The 16,801-nt window shown below is 41.9% G+C and overlaps 1 protein-coding gene across 2 annotated transcripts in view; it reads right to left on the bottom strand.

Moving 5' to 3' along the window:
* The window catches only part of ankrd13b (ankyrin repeat domain 13B), a 368,410-nt gene that overhangs the window by 96,156 nt on the left and 255,453 nt on the right, over positions 1–16,801 (bottom strand). For both annotated transcript variants that reach the window (XM_060847952.1, XM_060847953.1), the window contains exon 2: positions 10,364–10,499. In XM_060847952.1, coding sequence (XP_060703935.1) covers positions 10,364–10,499 — 136 coding nt within the window. The remainder of the gene's footprint in view (positions 1–10,363; positions 10,500–16,801) is intronic.

Raw genomic sequence — 16,801 nt, 5'->3', positions numbered from 1 at the left:
GAAGGCACACACTCTGTCTGGGCTGCGCTGAAGCCCAAGCTACGGTACCACATCTTCTGCAGCCCCATTGTCTGCTCCACCATCATCTCTTCTGCCTCTGTCTCCCCTTTTACCACAGGGCACTTACCTGACAGCCATTCCCACCCGTTTCTCCCCTCCATCCCCAGATAGAGACCCCCCACATTGAATTCTGTCTCTAATGATCTTCCTTGGTCTCTGAGCCCTCACTAAGTACACCTTAGTGATGCCCACTTTCATCCTCTACACTCCCTTGTGGAGGCCTTGGTGGAGAATATTGCAAATAGCTTCCTCTGCATCTCCTGTAGCCTACCATGCCTTATGATGCTCTTTCCTCCATACGACTTCATCTCTTGCTGCCACTTCATAACAATTCTTGTTCCCACCTCCACAATACCTCTAATCCACGACCTGGGAGCCAAACCCTTCACACTAAGTGTCCATGCTGTAGTCTTTCAACACTAGACACCGATGTACCCTGCAATGTAATTCTATACTTGCTGAGTGGCCTGTATATGTATTAGAGAGGCTCTTTTTTAAAATCGCCTACAGAATGGAAACAGGCCCTTCATCATAACAAGTCCACACCAACCCTCCAATGAGTAACCCACCCAGACCCACTCCCCTACCCCATATTTACCCCTGACTAATGCACCTAACACTATGGTCAATTTAGCACGGCCAATCCACCTAACCTGTACACCTTTGGATTGTGGGAGGAAACCTGGAGCACCCGGAGGAAACCCACGCAGACACGGGGAGAATGTGCAAACTCCGCATAACAGTTGCCTGAGACTGGAATAAAACCCAAGTCCCTGGTGCTGTGATGGCTATGAGGTGTTGGAAAATATTGGATGCCAACGTTCATAGACAAGGGCTTCCCATCAATCGAGCTCAGAGATGCTGTTTGGTGCTGAGCAATACAGAAAGCTCCTCACAGCCAGCAATGAGTTGAACTCACCATGGAACCCACTCAGACTCCCACGTTGAGAATTCTCATATTGACTCTGTTTGCTGCATTTGGAAAGATAGGAAGCTGAATGTCAAAGAGGTGTGTTATGGCATTAGTAAGGTATAACCCCCTCTTAATTAGCAACATGCTGCTGCCTGATGAGAACCTGGGCTGAATATTGTGGGCAGGACATACACACAGTGGTGTCCCATTGTCCTGTTTATGTCCTGAAGGTGTCTCTTAATGCTCTGTTGGTACTCTATGCCCTGTTGATGCTCTGTTGGTCCTCTGTTGATGCCCTGTTTGCATCCCATTGGTGTCCTACTGGTGCCCTGTTTCTGTCCTGTTAGTATTCTATTAGTGCCCTGTTGGTCTTCTGCTGGTGTCCTGTTTGTGCTTTGTTGGTGGTCTGAGGTGTCCTGTTGATGTTGTGTTTGTACCCTGTTGGCACTCTGTTGGTACCCTCTTTTAATTCTGTCAGTACCCTGTTGGTGCTCTGTTGGTAATTTGTATGTGTTTTATTGGTGCACTGTTGGCTCCCTGTTGGTTGTCTATTGGTGATCTGTTGGATATGTATTGGTGACCTGTTGATTTTGTATCAGTGATCTGTTGGACGTCTGTTGGTATTCTGTAGGTTCTCTTTTGGTGTTCTGTTGGTGTTCTGCTTGTACCCTGTTAGTACTCTGTTGGTGCTCTGTTGATGCCCAGTTGGTGCCTTGTTGGTGCTCTGTTAGCATCCTGTTGGTTATCTGTTGATGCTCTTTAGGTGCTTAGTTGGTACCCTGTTGGTGCTCTGTTAGTATGCTGTGGATGCTCGGTCAATGCCCTGTTGGTTTCATGGGTGCCCTGTTGATTGTCTGTTGGTACCCTTTAGGTTCTCTGTTAGTATTCTGTTAGTACCCTATAAGTGCCCTGTCTGTACCCTGTCGATGCTCTGTAGGTGTTCTGTTGGTGCCCTGATGGTAACATGGATTCCTCAATGCTGAATGTACTTTGAACAATCAGGGTAGATGAAACAATCCAAAGCCCATTCAGCATTTTCATAGTTTAGACCACAGTCCTGACTCTTTTCTGTGTTTTATACCATTGGCTGGAGACATGATTCTGCTCGTGCTAAAATCTAATTTGAGAAATAAATGAAACATAAGATAATAAAATCATATATCTCCAAACTTTCAAGAACTCTGAGGAAAAAAATGATCTACTTTCACATTTAAGATCAGTCATGCTTCATTAATTACATTTTAAAATCGAGTGAACAGCCTGAATTCAAAATGATTAATGTGTTAAAGTTTGAAGATACACATCATCCTCCATGTGTCAGTGAATGTGTTCCTAGGTTTCCAGGATATAGATACTAGGTTCAAACACTAGTCTGTATCGCATTGTATTGAATGTCTGTGTCTTTTGGGTTGAGCAAGTGCTAGAAGCTAGGTATTGAAGGGATCATGTTCAACAGTGATGGCTCCTGTGGTCAAATAGCCTCCTGACACTTATGGTGAAGGCCAACACATGATAATGGTCACATGGGCGACATAGTAAAGGGCTATAAGATGAAACGGTCACCCGATAAGACTTCAGTGCTTTCAAAAGGGGACAGGAAGGGGAGGAAAACTGAAAAGTTTGAACATGGAGCTTGTAGCATTTATTAGTTAACTTTGGAAGATAGATCACACAGTGCTTTTGAAGTGGTGTTTGTGTTAGGGAAATCCTTGTCAAAAATATCTGCGATCCGTCAATGGGAAGTCAAATCTGATTTTACATTTATTTTAGGAAGGAGGAACTTTGTCATTCAGTTAACAAAGAATCGTAATTAAGTATCAGTTTAGGGAGGGGATATGTGAAAAACAGCTTTCAATTTATTGGGTGAAGCATTTGGTGTTGCTGAGTGTAGCTGGCTCAGGAGTGTTGTGAATTGGTATAAAACAGCACTGACTAACGTTAGTAGATATTTTCTAACCAACCTGTTCAGGGACACTGTTACATACTTCTGGAGTAAGTGACTCTTGAATCCAGGCCTCTTGCCTCTGAGGTAAGGACTCTACACCAGAAGAGCCCTGTCAATCAGGCTCCTGTGGGACACGCTAATGCTAAGGCAACTTGTTACAGTTGCAGTACTGACAACATCTCTTAAATCAGCAACTGAACGCCTCAATCACAATCTCTGTCTATTGGGATGGGTTAACAGCAAAATCCCCAAAATGTACCTGCTTTAAGTCAATTCAGTGTGGATGCTTTATCTGCCAAGCAATAACACAAGGGGAAAAAAGGAAGAAACAAAAATGCTTAGCTGTAGAACAATGAAAATAACAGACTACCATACAATTTGCTGGCCTTGTTAGCTCAGTTCCTCTTGATTAGTACTTAATGGCCTGAACTGAGTGGCAGGTTCCAGTATTACAGCAGAATTTTCAGGGCCTGCCAAGATCGCCAGTCATCCTGGGGTGGGGGGAGGGGGCCCCAGGGAGTTTTCCCATCAGCCTCTCATTGGCGATGGCCTCTCAATGACATGCTGGGATGCCAGCTCTCCAAGGAAGCCTCTCCCTGCCTGGGTAGAAATGCACCCTATAGAGGGATTTCACCTCCCCGGCAGTAGTAGGATGGGTAGCGTTTTCTACTTTTTATTTGGGAGAAAGTGAGGACTGCAGTTGCTGGAGATCACAGTCAAAAAGTGTGGATCTGATGAAGAGCTTGTGCTCGAAATGTCGATTCTCCTCCTCCTCAGAACCTGCCTGACTGGCTGTGCTCTTCCCACACCACACTTTTTGACTCTACTTTCATCTGTTTTTAAATGTCGGTGGGTGGACACCTCCATATTGAAATGTCCCCTCATTCACTTTCCTTTGCCACCTGTCCCACGATTAAATGATTTGGTCTTCCCTTTTGAGAGCTCACTTCTCACCAAACCCATTTCCATGGCAACTAAGGAGCCATCTCAGTCCACGTTCCAAAGCATTAGAAGGCACTTGTGGTGCACTCTACCATCCCTACCTATGTGCCAGGAGGCCTGGGTACAAACTCTACATATTTCAGAATAATATCTCCAAAAAACATTCTTTTAAAAAATGTTACAAAGCAGGAAAGGGGATGGGTTAGGCTTCTTGACTTGACTTTCTTCCTCAAAACAAAACGTTAGGTCACGTTTGGAATATTGTGCGCCGTTCTGGTCACCACACACCCAGAAGGATGTGGTGGCTTTGGAAAGGGTATAGAAACAGGCTGTAGCCTGATTTCGAGACATTAGCTTTGAGGAGATTAGACAAACTGGTTTGTTTTCACTTGAATGCCAAAGGATGGAGAACAACCAGATATAGAAATTTACAAAATTATGAGAGGCATAGATAGAATGGCTAGTCAGAATCTTTTTTCCAGAGTATAAATATCAGATATTAGGGGAGATAGTTGTTGAAAGGGTTTAGAAAAGATTTACAAGGATGTTGATAGGGTTGGAGAATTTGAGTTACAGGGAGAGATTGAATATGCTGGGACTGTTTTCCCTGAAATGTCGGAGACTGAGGGGTGACCTTATAGAAGTTTATGAAGGGCATGGATAGGATAAATAGGCAAAGTCTTTTCCATGTGGTGGGGGAGTCCAGAACTAGAGGGCATAGGTTTAGAGTGAGAGGGGAAAGATATAAAAGAGACCTAATGGACAACTTTTTCACACAGAAAACACACATGTGTATGGAATGAACTGCCAGAGGAAGTGGTGGAGGCTGGTACAATTGCAACATTTAAAAGACATTTGGATGGGTATATGAATAGGGAGGGATTGGAGGGATATGGCTAGGTGCTGGCAAGTCAGACTACATTTGGTTGGATACCTGGTTGCCATGAACAAGTTGGGCTGAAGGGTCTGTTTCTGAGCTGTACATCTCTATGACTCTATAGTTTTAAAGTAAAAGGGGTAAGTTTAAGATGTGGGAGGCAGATTTTATACACAGAGGGTATGCCAGAGGAAGTGCTGGAGGTGAATTCAATAGCAATGTTTAAGAGGCATCTGAACAGATATATGAATAGGCAGGGAACAGGGGGATAGGGATAGTGTAGGGGCAAAACATTTTTGTAGAAAGACATCATGGGTCAGCGAAGTCCTTGTGGGCTGAAGGATCTGTTCCTGTGCGGTACTGCCCTTTATTCTTTGTTCTCTTTGTTCTGTTAATTATTTGCAAACTCAGTTTTATATTTTAGCAGAGAGCAATATCAGGACAACACCTTGTTGGATGGAAGTGTGCAAATTAAAGATAGGGCTGTAAAACTTAGAACACTCAATGAGGTCGTTCAGAAAAGCTTGATAAGACTAATACCTGGATTGAGAGATTGTCTTATGAGGAAATGTTGGACGGGCTCGACTGGTATCTGCTGGAGTTTAGAAATGTAAGAGATAGTTTAATCGAAACGTATAAAGTCCTGAGGGGGATTTAACAGCATAAATGCGGAGAGGATATTTCCTAGACAAGGGAGAATCTAGAACAAGGGATCATCGTTAAAAACCATTAAAAATAGAGATTACGCACAAGTTTTTTTTCTCTCTCAGAAAGTTATGAATCTTTGGAACTCTATCCTTGTTTAAATGATTCGAAAACAAAATCGTAGGTAATCTGCAAATCATCAACTGTTCAGCCAGAAACAATATTGGCATTGCAATGGCCACAATGTGTAACTATCCAGTCTTCGTGGACAGCTCACAGACTGATCTGTACCTCTGTCTTTCATCTTTATTGACTTGCCTCTTATTTTAAATCTGTTTGTATGTGCAATGTGTTACTAACTGAAAATGTGTTGCTGGTTAAAGCACAGCAGGTTAGGCAGCATCCAAGGAATAGGAAATTCGACGTTTCAGGCATAAGCCCTTCATCAGGAATGTGTTACTAACTCTTCTTGCAATTAGAAATCAATAAACTCACTCATTTTTAACTTGAGAAAGACTCAATATAAAACATAAGTTCATGTGGTCTGGGAGAAAGCTATCAGTGTGGAGTATCCCATCTGGAACAGATTGGAGAATCTCACCCAGGAGTAACATTGAACAAAAATACGTCTGTACATAAAACTGGGCAATGTCCATTTGCCTTGACTTTCAGCACTTTCATGACTCAATAATAATGGAGAAGTTGATAAACAGTGGCAATCAGTCTCTATCGATGAGCTTACAGAAGATCCAGCCATAATCTGAGGCAAAGCCCTGTCATGGAGAGCTTTGGAAACCAAGATCTACAGCTGCCTGCTCCTCCCAAATAGTTTTCATTTCCCAAATGCCTGTCTCAAATGATTTATGTACTCCACTTATAGACATAGACATAGACAAAGAAAAGTACAGCACAGAACAGGCCCTTTGGCCCACGATGTTGTGCCGAGATTTAATCATAATGTAAAATATAGTAACAACCTATGCACCCCTCAACTCACTGCTATCCATGTGCATTTCCAGCAATCGCTTAAATGTCCCCAATGACTCTGCTTCCACCACCAGCGCTGATAAGTCTCTGTGTAAAAAACCTACCTCTGATGTTTCCTTTATACCTTCCTCCTAATATCTTCAAACTATGACTTCTTGTACCAGTCAATCCTGCCCTGGGGAAAAGTCTCTGGCTATTGACTCTATCTATTCCTCTCATTATTTTGTACACCTCTATCAGGTCTCCTCTCTTCCTCCTCCTCTCCAGAGAAAAAGGTCCGAGCGTATTCAACCTTTCTTCATAAGACAAGCCCTCCAGTCCAGGCAGCATCCTGGTAAACATTTTTTGCTCCCTCTCCAAAGCCTCTGTATCCTTCCTATAGTAGGGCGACCAGAACTGGACACAATATTCCAAGAGTGGCCTCACCAAGGACTTGTATAGCTGCAGCAAAACCTCATGGCTCTTAAACTCTATCCCCCTGTTGATGAAAGCCAAAACACCATATGCTTTCTTAACAACCCTATCCACTTTTTGGCAACTTTGAGGGATCTATGTACTTGTACACCCAGATCCCTCTGTTCCTCCACACTGCCAGGAATCCTGTTTTTAATCCTATATTCAGCATTTGAGTTCGACCTTCCAAAATACATCACTTCGCATTTATTCAGGTTGAACTCCATCTGCCATTTCTCAGCCCAGCTCTGCATCCTGTCTATGTCGCGCTGCAACCTGCAGTAGCCCTCTATACTGTCGACAACACCTCCAACCTTTGTGTCATCTGCAAACTTACTAACCCACCCCTCAACCTCCTCATCCAAGTTATTTATAAAAACTACAAAGAGCAGAGGCCCAAGAACAGAGCCCTGCGGGATCTCATTCAAAACTGTCCTCCAGGCAGAATACTTTCCATCTACAACTACTCTCTGCCTTCTATCAGCCAGCCAATTCTGAATCCAGATAGCCAAATCTCCCATATCCCATACTTCCTGACTGTATGAATGAGTCCACCATGGGGAACCCTATCAAATGCCTTGCTAAAATCCATCTACACCACATCCACTGCTCGACCTTTATCGACCTGTCTTGACACCTCCTCAAAGAACTCAATAAGATTTGTGAGGTATGACCTGCCCCTCACAAAGCCGTGCTGACTGCCTTCAATCACACTATGCTTTGCCAAATAGTCATAAATCCTATCCCTCAGAATTCTTACCAAAACTTTGCTGACCACAGACGTAAGAGTGACTGGTCCGTAATTGCCATCGATTTCCCTATTACCCTTCTTGAAAAGAGTAAAAACATTCACCTCCTTCCAGTCCTCCGGTACGACTCCCGTGGAGAGTGAGGAGGCAAATATCCTCGCCAGTGGCTTAGCAACCTCCTTTCTCGCTTCCCGGAGCAGCCTAGGATAAATCTGGTCTGGCCCTGGGGACTTATCGATCTTAATGTTTTCCAAAATTTCTAGCACATCAACTTCATCAATCTTAATCTGGTCAAGACTGTATCCCAGCTCCTCTAAGTGTTCATTTATAACAAGTTCCCTTTCCTTGGTGAAAACCAAAGCAAAAAAACTCATTTAGAGCTTCTCCTGTCTGCTCAGACTCCATGCACAAGCGCCCTCCGCTACCCCTGATTGGCCCTACCTTCTCCATGATCATTCTCTTATTCCTCACGTATGAGTAAAATGCCTTTGGGTTCTCCCTAATCCTTCCTGCCAAGCCTTTTTGTGCCCCCTCCTGGCTCTCCTCAGTCCATTTCTGAGCTCCTTTCTAGCAAGCCTGTAATCCTCTAAAGCTAAGGATCCTTGCTTCCTCCACCTTACATAAGCTGCCTTCTTCCTTTTGATGAGAAGTTCCTCTGTTCTCATCATTCAAGGTGCCTTAATCTTACCTCTTCTTACCTGCCTCAGAGGAACAAATTTGTGCATCACTCGCAACAACTGCTCCTTAAATAGTCTCCACATGTCTGCGTTATCTGTTTCTCCAGTTCATGAAACCATCTCATGAGACTCTGTCCATGAGTATGGCTCCCCTGACAGTTAACAGCATTGTACGCAATTTGCAAGGTTTAAGTCAACCGAGCCTTTTTCTAATGAGCACAAGCAGCTAAAATGAACCCTTCCTCCATTCAGATGGATCAGTTATCTCATTCAGAGAGGTCTGAACGTGGATTTAATGTCACAGTCTTGGATATATGGACATTAAGGGAGAAATTCTAGTTATGTGTGTCAGAGGATTCGAAGTTTAATTCTGTCCCTCTGCTGACCACACTGCACAACTTTAATTTTAGTCTTCACAATAAAACTAATATTCAGCTGAATATGTCACATGTATACAGTTTTGTTTGTAGCCATGCTTGAAAAAGGCCAGACAATACTTATTATTCAAGTGCCTTTGTCCCCTTGATAAGATTAGTTTGTGTTTTAAATTGCTAAGTAGCTGCTTTTAATATGCAGTAATATCTGTTTTCTTGTCAGTTAAATAAATGAATGGTTTATCCACTCTGTCTAGACATTTGAATATTAAGCAATGATATTTTATGATATTTTGCCTCTCAGTACAAAACTGGTTGTTTCAGAAAAATAATTAACTGTGTGAATATAATGTCACTATTGAAAGGTTAACATTTCTTCCGGGAATTTCAAACCCATCAAATTTGACTGGAAACATCAATACAAAATAAAGTAACTGGGTAAGAACAGAAACATGTTGAGAGTCTTCATTCTGAGTTTTGGAGACTATAAGATGTGGCTTGCAGTTCACATTAAATATGTCACTGGATCATTCAATTGATTCAAAACTGAGTTAGAGAGATTTTTGCTAGACAATGGAGTCAAGGATTATGAGGGACAGATAGAAAACTGGAATTGAGACCACAATCAGGTCATTCATGACCATAAATGACAAAGTAGGTTCAAAGGAAAAATAGAATACTGCTGCTCCTAAATCCTATGTCCATACATTATAATTCAAGTCAACTGACATTGACCATGTTGTGAAACCTGAAAGGGTTCAGAAAAGATTTGCAAGGATGTTGCCAGGGTTGAAGCGTTTGAGCCATAGAGAGAGGCTGATTAGGCTGGGGCTGTTTTCCCTGGCGCGTCAGAGGCTGAGGGTTGACCCCATGGAAGTTTATAAAATTGTGAGGGGCTTGGTTAGTGTGATTAGCCAAGGTGTTTTCCCCAGAGTAAGGTGATCCAAAACTGGAGGGTATAGATTTAAAGTGAGAGGGGAAAGATTTAAAATGGACTTAAAGGGCAACTTTTTCACGTAGAGAGTGGTGCATCTATGGAATGAGCTGCCGGAGGAAGTGGTGGGGGCTGGTACAATTACAACATCTAAAAGACAACTGGATGGGTATACGAATAGAAAGGGTTTAGAGGGACATGGGCTAAATGCTGGCAAATGGGACTAGATTAGATTAGGATATCTGGTTGGAATGGACAAGTTGGACCAAAGGATCTGTTTCCATGCTGTGCTGCTCTTTGTCTCTATGACCAGAATGGAACAGGGTATCAAATTTGGGCAGAATTTCACAATGCAGTCAGTATTAGTTTTGAAAACACTTCCTCAAGAAAGCTAACAAATCACATTCCACATCTTTTCTACCTTTAACATCTATACCTTATAATGTTGTTCTTATTTTATCATGCATTAACTACCTACAGAATTCTGAACGATTATTTATTTGTTTTAACTTGTACAAATGCTTTTCAATTCTCTTTTGTTTCTGATCAGGATGGAAGAGTTGCTTGAGATGATAATTAATCCAAAAGAGACACGACCACAGAATAATGGTGAATTACACAATTCTGAAGGAGCAGATAATGGAAAGGGTTTGAGTCCAATCAAAGGAATCAACTCCATTCACAGAGATTACTGTGAGATGCTGAAGAGTGAAAAAATTTAATAAGGCACTCAAATTAAATCAGTAATTCAGGAGTATCTTCAAAGAGGATTTAACTCTATTAATTGTGTACAATACATTACTGTACCTGTCCATCCAGTCCGGTTCTCCTTACTAACATCAGCGCCATGTTTTAGTAATACTCTTGTACATTCCAGATATCCAAGTGTAACAGCAAGGTGCAGTGAAGTCCGACCTCTTGGGTCAAGTTGTTCGATGTCAATCTGCCAATCAAAGGACATGTTCAACAATTGTCACTTTATCATTTTGCTTCTTCGGTTTATAAATTGGCATGACGAAGCAAAACTGGTCACACCAATGATAGGCTCACTTTCTGCAGGATTCAATTTTGACATTTCTATTGCAATCTGAGTCAAAATTCATTTAAACTGGGATTGTGCTGCGCTGTGCGAGAATCTGGGCTGACACTGAGACAACTGTATTCCATCCTTTTTACTGCTCCCAATAACTTGCCCCCATTTCCCTCAAGCCACTTGACTTGAATTTGTGCACCCAGTGTCCATCATGTGTGAAACTAGATAGTGGCTTTTCAACTGCATGCGGCATCACACTTCTTGCTGATCTAGAGTGATGATAATAAGCTCAATCACTGAACATTCAGCTGGCAAATTGTGAGTAAAGCATGTTTGAAGCTGTAGTTGTTGTGGTGATTCTCTAGTAATGAAAGAAGTAAAAGCTGGGATGGGGGCAGTCAGACTGGGAAGTGAGCGCAAAAGGTGGTGTCGTCGGGTTGATCAGGGAAGGAGGTAGTAACTCTGATTTCTGTGGTGAACAAGTTGGAAGGTAGTGACAGCAATCAGCTGAGGGGGGTAGGGGTGATGGGTGATGGTGCTGTCAGCAAGTGAGGCAGTTGTAGCAATGATTGAGTGGGGAAGTGTGACAGCCAGCAGATGAGGAGTTGGTAGTGACTGTGATTAGTAGGGAGTGACTGCTGGTGAAGATTCCTGGAATAGAAGTAAGTGACTTCTGTGAATGTATTCTGAGAGTCTGTTCCCTTTGGCTCCACAGTCAGTTGAGTAGACTTTTTCTTTCAAGAATGTATTTTTTTTTATGTGATGTGTGCATTGCCAGCAAAGGCAGCATTTGTTACCCATCTCTAATTGCCCTTCAACTCAGTGACTTAAACTGAGAGACCAGTTAACATAGGAACATTGAATCTAGGAATATGGCTGATCCTCTACCTGAAGGCCATTTTCTGACTCTTCCTTGATGCCTTTAAACCTAGAAATTGATCTCTTTCTTTCTTGATTATATTCAGTGACTTGGCCTCCACTGTGTATGGTGGTACAGAATTCACTACCCTTTGCATGAAGGCGTTTTTCCTCATCTCAGTCATAAATGGTCTGCCTCATATTTGAGACTGTGTCCCCTGGTCCTGGATTCCCGAACCAGGGAAAATACCTCCTTGTATCTAGTCTGTTCAGTCCTGTTAGAGTTTTATCGATTTCTCCATTTTATTCATCCTGACAAATGTGAGGTGAAGCAATTTGGAAGGACAAATTTAGGTGGAAATTATACAGTGAATGGCAAAACCCTCAGGAGTATTGATATGCAGAGGGATCTGGGTGTGCAGGCCCACAAATCATTGAAGGTGGCAGCTCAGGTAGATAATGTAGTAAAAAAAAGCTTACGACATGCTTGCTTTCATTGGAAAGGGGCCCTAAGTATAAGGATAGACAAGTTATGCTGTAGCTTTAAAGAATTTTCGTAAGGCCATACTTAGAATATTGCATACAGTTGTAGTCACCACACTACCAGAAGGATTTGGATGCTTTGGAGGCAGTACAGAAAACGTTTACCAGGACGATGCCTGGTATGGAGGCTTTTAGCTATGGAGGAAGGTTGGATAGACTGGGTTCATTTGCACTGGCATGCAGGACGCTGAGGGACAACCTAATAGAAGTTAATAAGATTGTGAATTGCATGGATAGAGTGGAGAGGCTTTTTCCCAGGATGGAGGGGTCAATTACAGGGGGACACAGGTTCAAGGTGCAAGGGTGGGGGGGCGGGGGGGGGTTTAAAACCAAAGCATTAGGATCCATTTCAACAGTTCAGCTTTGCTTGATGTGCGAGGCAAGTTTTCACACAAACAGTGGTGATTGTCTGGAACATGCTGCCAAAGAGGCAGCATTCAAGATACACCTGGACGGATACATGAATAGGAAGGGAATAGAGGGATATGGACCCTGTAAGTGAAGACAGTATGGAAGGGCAAAATTAGTCAGCGCAGGCTTAGAGGGCCGAAGGGTTGTTTCTGTGCTGTATTGTTCTTTGTTCAATCAAAGCACTCTTTTATTTCTGAACTCTAGTCAGACAAAATGCTGTGGATCTAGTGTCACTGGGCCAAGCAAGCAAGGTCATGATGGCAGATGTCTTTCCAGTGAACCACAATAATCAGTGATATATCTCATCATCACCAATACTTTCATTAAATCTAAATTCTACCAGCTGCTGTGCTGGGATTTGAACCTAAGCCCCAGAGTTTAGAATGGGCCTAATGCAGTGATATTGCCATTCTGCCATCATCTCCCATTTGGCCTGAAGTGATTGTTCAGCTCCCTGTGGTTCAGATTTATGCGATTGTAGTCAGTGGCAATGGTGTCTGACTCAGAATAATCCTGAGAGGGTGTGCTCAAACAAATTTAAGCTCTTTGTTTGCATGGGACCTTGATCCTGATCTTTTGATCTTTACCAATATGCTGAATGATGTATTCATTCCTCATAAGGAGCTTACACTCCTACTCTCCATATTAGAGGCCTAGAAAGTGTCTGGTCTCCAGAAACAAGTGTTTCAGAACCACATTTCAAAGCCGTGTCCTCTTAGTTACACTGCTCCTGGCATCACCCCTCCTATCTCCTGTGACTCCAACAAACTGTGATAGCAGCAATCACAGAGTTAACGTCTGTCATGGAAAGAGCAATGGGCCTGGATATGCAGTCTATATGTTTGCTGACTGGATAGATTTCAAATCCATTACATTGGAAAGCCATGGTAAAGCTTTGAAATTAATCTGTGACAAGCCATGGTTTAATAATTCTGCACACAATAGATTAGGAACTAGTTAACTTATGTTTCTTGATGGCAGTTTTTAGTCATGCATTATCACTTAGTTAAAAGGTTAAATAACTAACAGGTCTTCGGCGTTTAGAAAATGAATGTTCCCTTGAAAAAAATTGGCCTGTCAGACATTGGTGCGAGAAGCCATAAAACATTTTCTAGCTACATTGATGAAGGTTTTACCACAGGTATCATCAAGCATAGCTGAACTGTTGAAATGGATCCTAATGCTTAATAACGGAACTGTAATAACCTTTCCTGTGGAAACATGTCCCTGCAGATTCTGCAGAAGCTCCATAGGTAAGACAGAGAAGACCAATTTTTGGTTTTAATTTGAAGCGCAATAGATCTTGCACTGAGCAATAATGCATTTGACATTTGTTCCATCCGTACTGAATAGATGGTCTTGTCTTGGCCATTCATCAACTCATTGCAGGTCACCACAAAACAAAACGTGGCAGCCCTTCTCATTCATTTTATAAACGGTCTTCTCATGATGATCTATAATTTTCAAGCTACCATTTCTTTCATGTTCTGTACGCAAAGGAAGAAATCCAGAAGTGGAATGCATCACTTTCATCATAACAAGTAACACAATGTGACTTACAAAATTGCCTGGGAACACTTTGTCAAATTTTGCTATTTTAAGGTTCCAGTGTTTGCAAACATGTTTAACTTCCAAATTTGTTTTAGCAATAATCGAGGCAACATCTTCAATATCATAAACAGTTTATTTCCGACAAAGCTCCAGGCTTTTCAATGTGACCCATCACAGATTGCATCCACACAGTAATTATTTTTCCCATGCAGTAAAGCTGTGAGAAAGAATCAGTCTGTCACTATTGCACATCCACCTAATGTCTGGATTGGTCAGTGAGTGTTATTTTTGACATAAACTTCTGAAATCTTTCAGCATGTTTTGTTAAGATAGAACACCAGGACTTCCTGTGGAGAATTCTTGTTGTTCCCAGTATTTATAGGGTAGGTAGATTCAACACTTCCATTCCTACAAATGTAATGAGGCGATGGCAAGTGGAAATTATAGGCAGAGTCAGTGTCAGCGCTATTTTCTTTGAATCTGGCTGAGAAACTCCACTTCACAGCAGGACATTCATCTTTACGCTTGCCTGCAATTGGTGCATGACCTGAGCAAAGTAAATGGTACTTTCAGCAAAACGATAAAAAGCAAGGAAAATAAAGACTTGTATTTATATATCTCATCATGACTACCATTTTTATGAGAGTGGTCCACTGGCAATAAAAATACTTTAGAAGCATAGCCACTGTTTTAATGTAGGTAGTACAGCAGTCAATTTGTACAGGCTCCCACATACAGCACTGTAACAATCACTGGATATAATGTGTTTGTGATATTGACCTTGGGATGACTATTGACCGCGGCACCAGGGATAAATTCCCCTGCTGCTCTCCAATTAATAAGCTACTTGAATTAAATTAATTCAAACGAGCAAAATTAAATCTTGTTCTCACCTGTTGATGAGACAGATCGAGTTTTTTTCTTTGATCCATTCATGAGATGTGGGCATTACTGCCTGGACCAGCATTTACAGCCAATCCCTAACCACCAGGCTTGCTAGGGCCAATCCAGCAGTCAGTTCACATTGCTGTGAGTCTGGAGTCATGGGCAGGTTAGACTAAGGAAGGACAACAGGTTTAAAAGGACATTTTTCACAACAATGGTCATCAATTGTTAATTCGAATTTCACCATCTGTCATTGGTGAGTCTTGAGGCCATGTCTCCAAATGCTTACTAGTCCAGACACTATTTACCATGGGCCACTACCTCCTCTCAGAGATGAACTGTGGTGTAGACTGCACCCATAATTCCTAGGGATATACATCAAAGTACAATGGCCAATGGCGGTATGAGCTTGAGGGTAGGGCACATGCTCTTGTAGCCAACATGGATCTTATGCATAAAGGCAAGACAATAATGTTGAAGATCACAAAAGAAGAACAAATGTTGAATACAGCTCCTGATTCAATAAATGATCACAAAGCGAACATTTCCACAAGAACAGGTGTTCCCAGGGAACGTTGTGTTTCTTGGTGGCATCCATGAGGTACGGGGATGACACAGGTTGCAACAACTATGAAGGTCTTCAAGTACTTTGATCCAGACTCAAAGCAAAATTCTTAAAAGACTGGCAGCATATCTAAAAAGGGAATGAGTGCAGCCAGTGAGTTGCATTAAAAAAAAGAGTATTTTTATCTACTGGGTCTGACATTTACCACAAGTGTTGATATCTTCTCAGCAGCTCCAAAGGTGATTTTTCCAAATGTTGACAGGTCTGGTGGGTAATATTAGCACTGGTAGGGCAGCTATGGGAAGTTAGAGTGGCTGCTGGAGATAAATTGCTGTGACCTTTTTAATTGTCCAATTTTCACCAGGTGGGCAGCTTAAAATCCTCTGAATAATATAATAGAGTTTCTTGTATTTGGATAATTGAAACTCTGGAACAGTCACTATATGATAAAGTACCTCCATGATTGGCACCACATTCTCTCCTTCCATCACCGATGCTCAGTAGCAGCAGTGTGTACTATCTACAAGATGGACTACAGAAGGCTCCTTTGACAGCACTTTCCAAACCCATGACCACTACCATCTCAAGAAACAAGAGCAGCAGATAAACAGATAAAATATGACCAAGTTCACCTCCAAGCCACTCACCAACGTGATTTAGAAATGTATGACCATTCCTTCAGCGTTGTCAGGTCATATGACTGGAGCCCCCTCCATAAGGGCATTGTGCATCTATCTACATCAAATGGACTATAGCCGTTCAAGAAGACAGCTCACCATCACCTTCTCAAGGGCAGCTAGTTTGGGCAAGAAACGATTGTCCAGCTAGCGATGACCACATCCCATGAATGAATAATGGAGAAAATAAATCTTTCACATTATTCTAATTGTACCATGTGTACTAATCACTGACATTTACACTGACATAAAAGTAAACTAAAACTTACAGTAGTATTTTCACTCCGATGTATGTCCTGAAGCAACCATCTGCATCTGGGTCTACCTATATTTTAAGCCCAAGGAGCTACCCTAGACAAATAGTCCTCGAATAATAATTTAAAAAGCAAGTAATTGCCCAATGACAGTGATTTACAAAAGTAGAATTCAACTGAATGATCGTTGACAATATCATACATGCCTATGATAAAACATACTGAGACTGAGTGTTGCCTTAAGCTGGAGGATGATAGAATTGTACATTCAACATATTATGGAGGTACTAAGATAGGAAACTAAAATACTTGATGCAACTGAATTATATGTTTTCAATTCTGTAATAGTGGGAAATACAATGTACATTTTGCAAAGTGCACCATGTGGGATTGCTACTGAGCAATGACTCAATTTTTACAGTTCATTACTAAGTGGTATGGTTTAAAAATATGTTTTGATTAAATAGA

Source organism: Hemiscyllium ocellatum, chromosome 31 (genome assembly GCF_020745735.1).
Source record: "Hemiscyllium ocellatum isolate sHemOce1 chromosome 31, sHemOce1.pat.X.cur, whole genome shotgun sequence".
NCBI classification, from domain to species: Eukaryota; Metazoa; Chordata; class Chondrichthyes; order Orectolobiformes; family Hemiscylliidae; genus Hemiscyllium; species Hemiscyllium ocellatum.
This window is presented reverse-complemented; position numbering and strand designations above follow the sequence as displayed.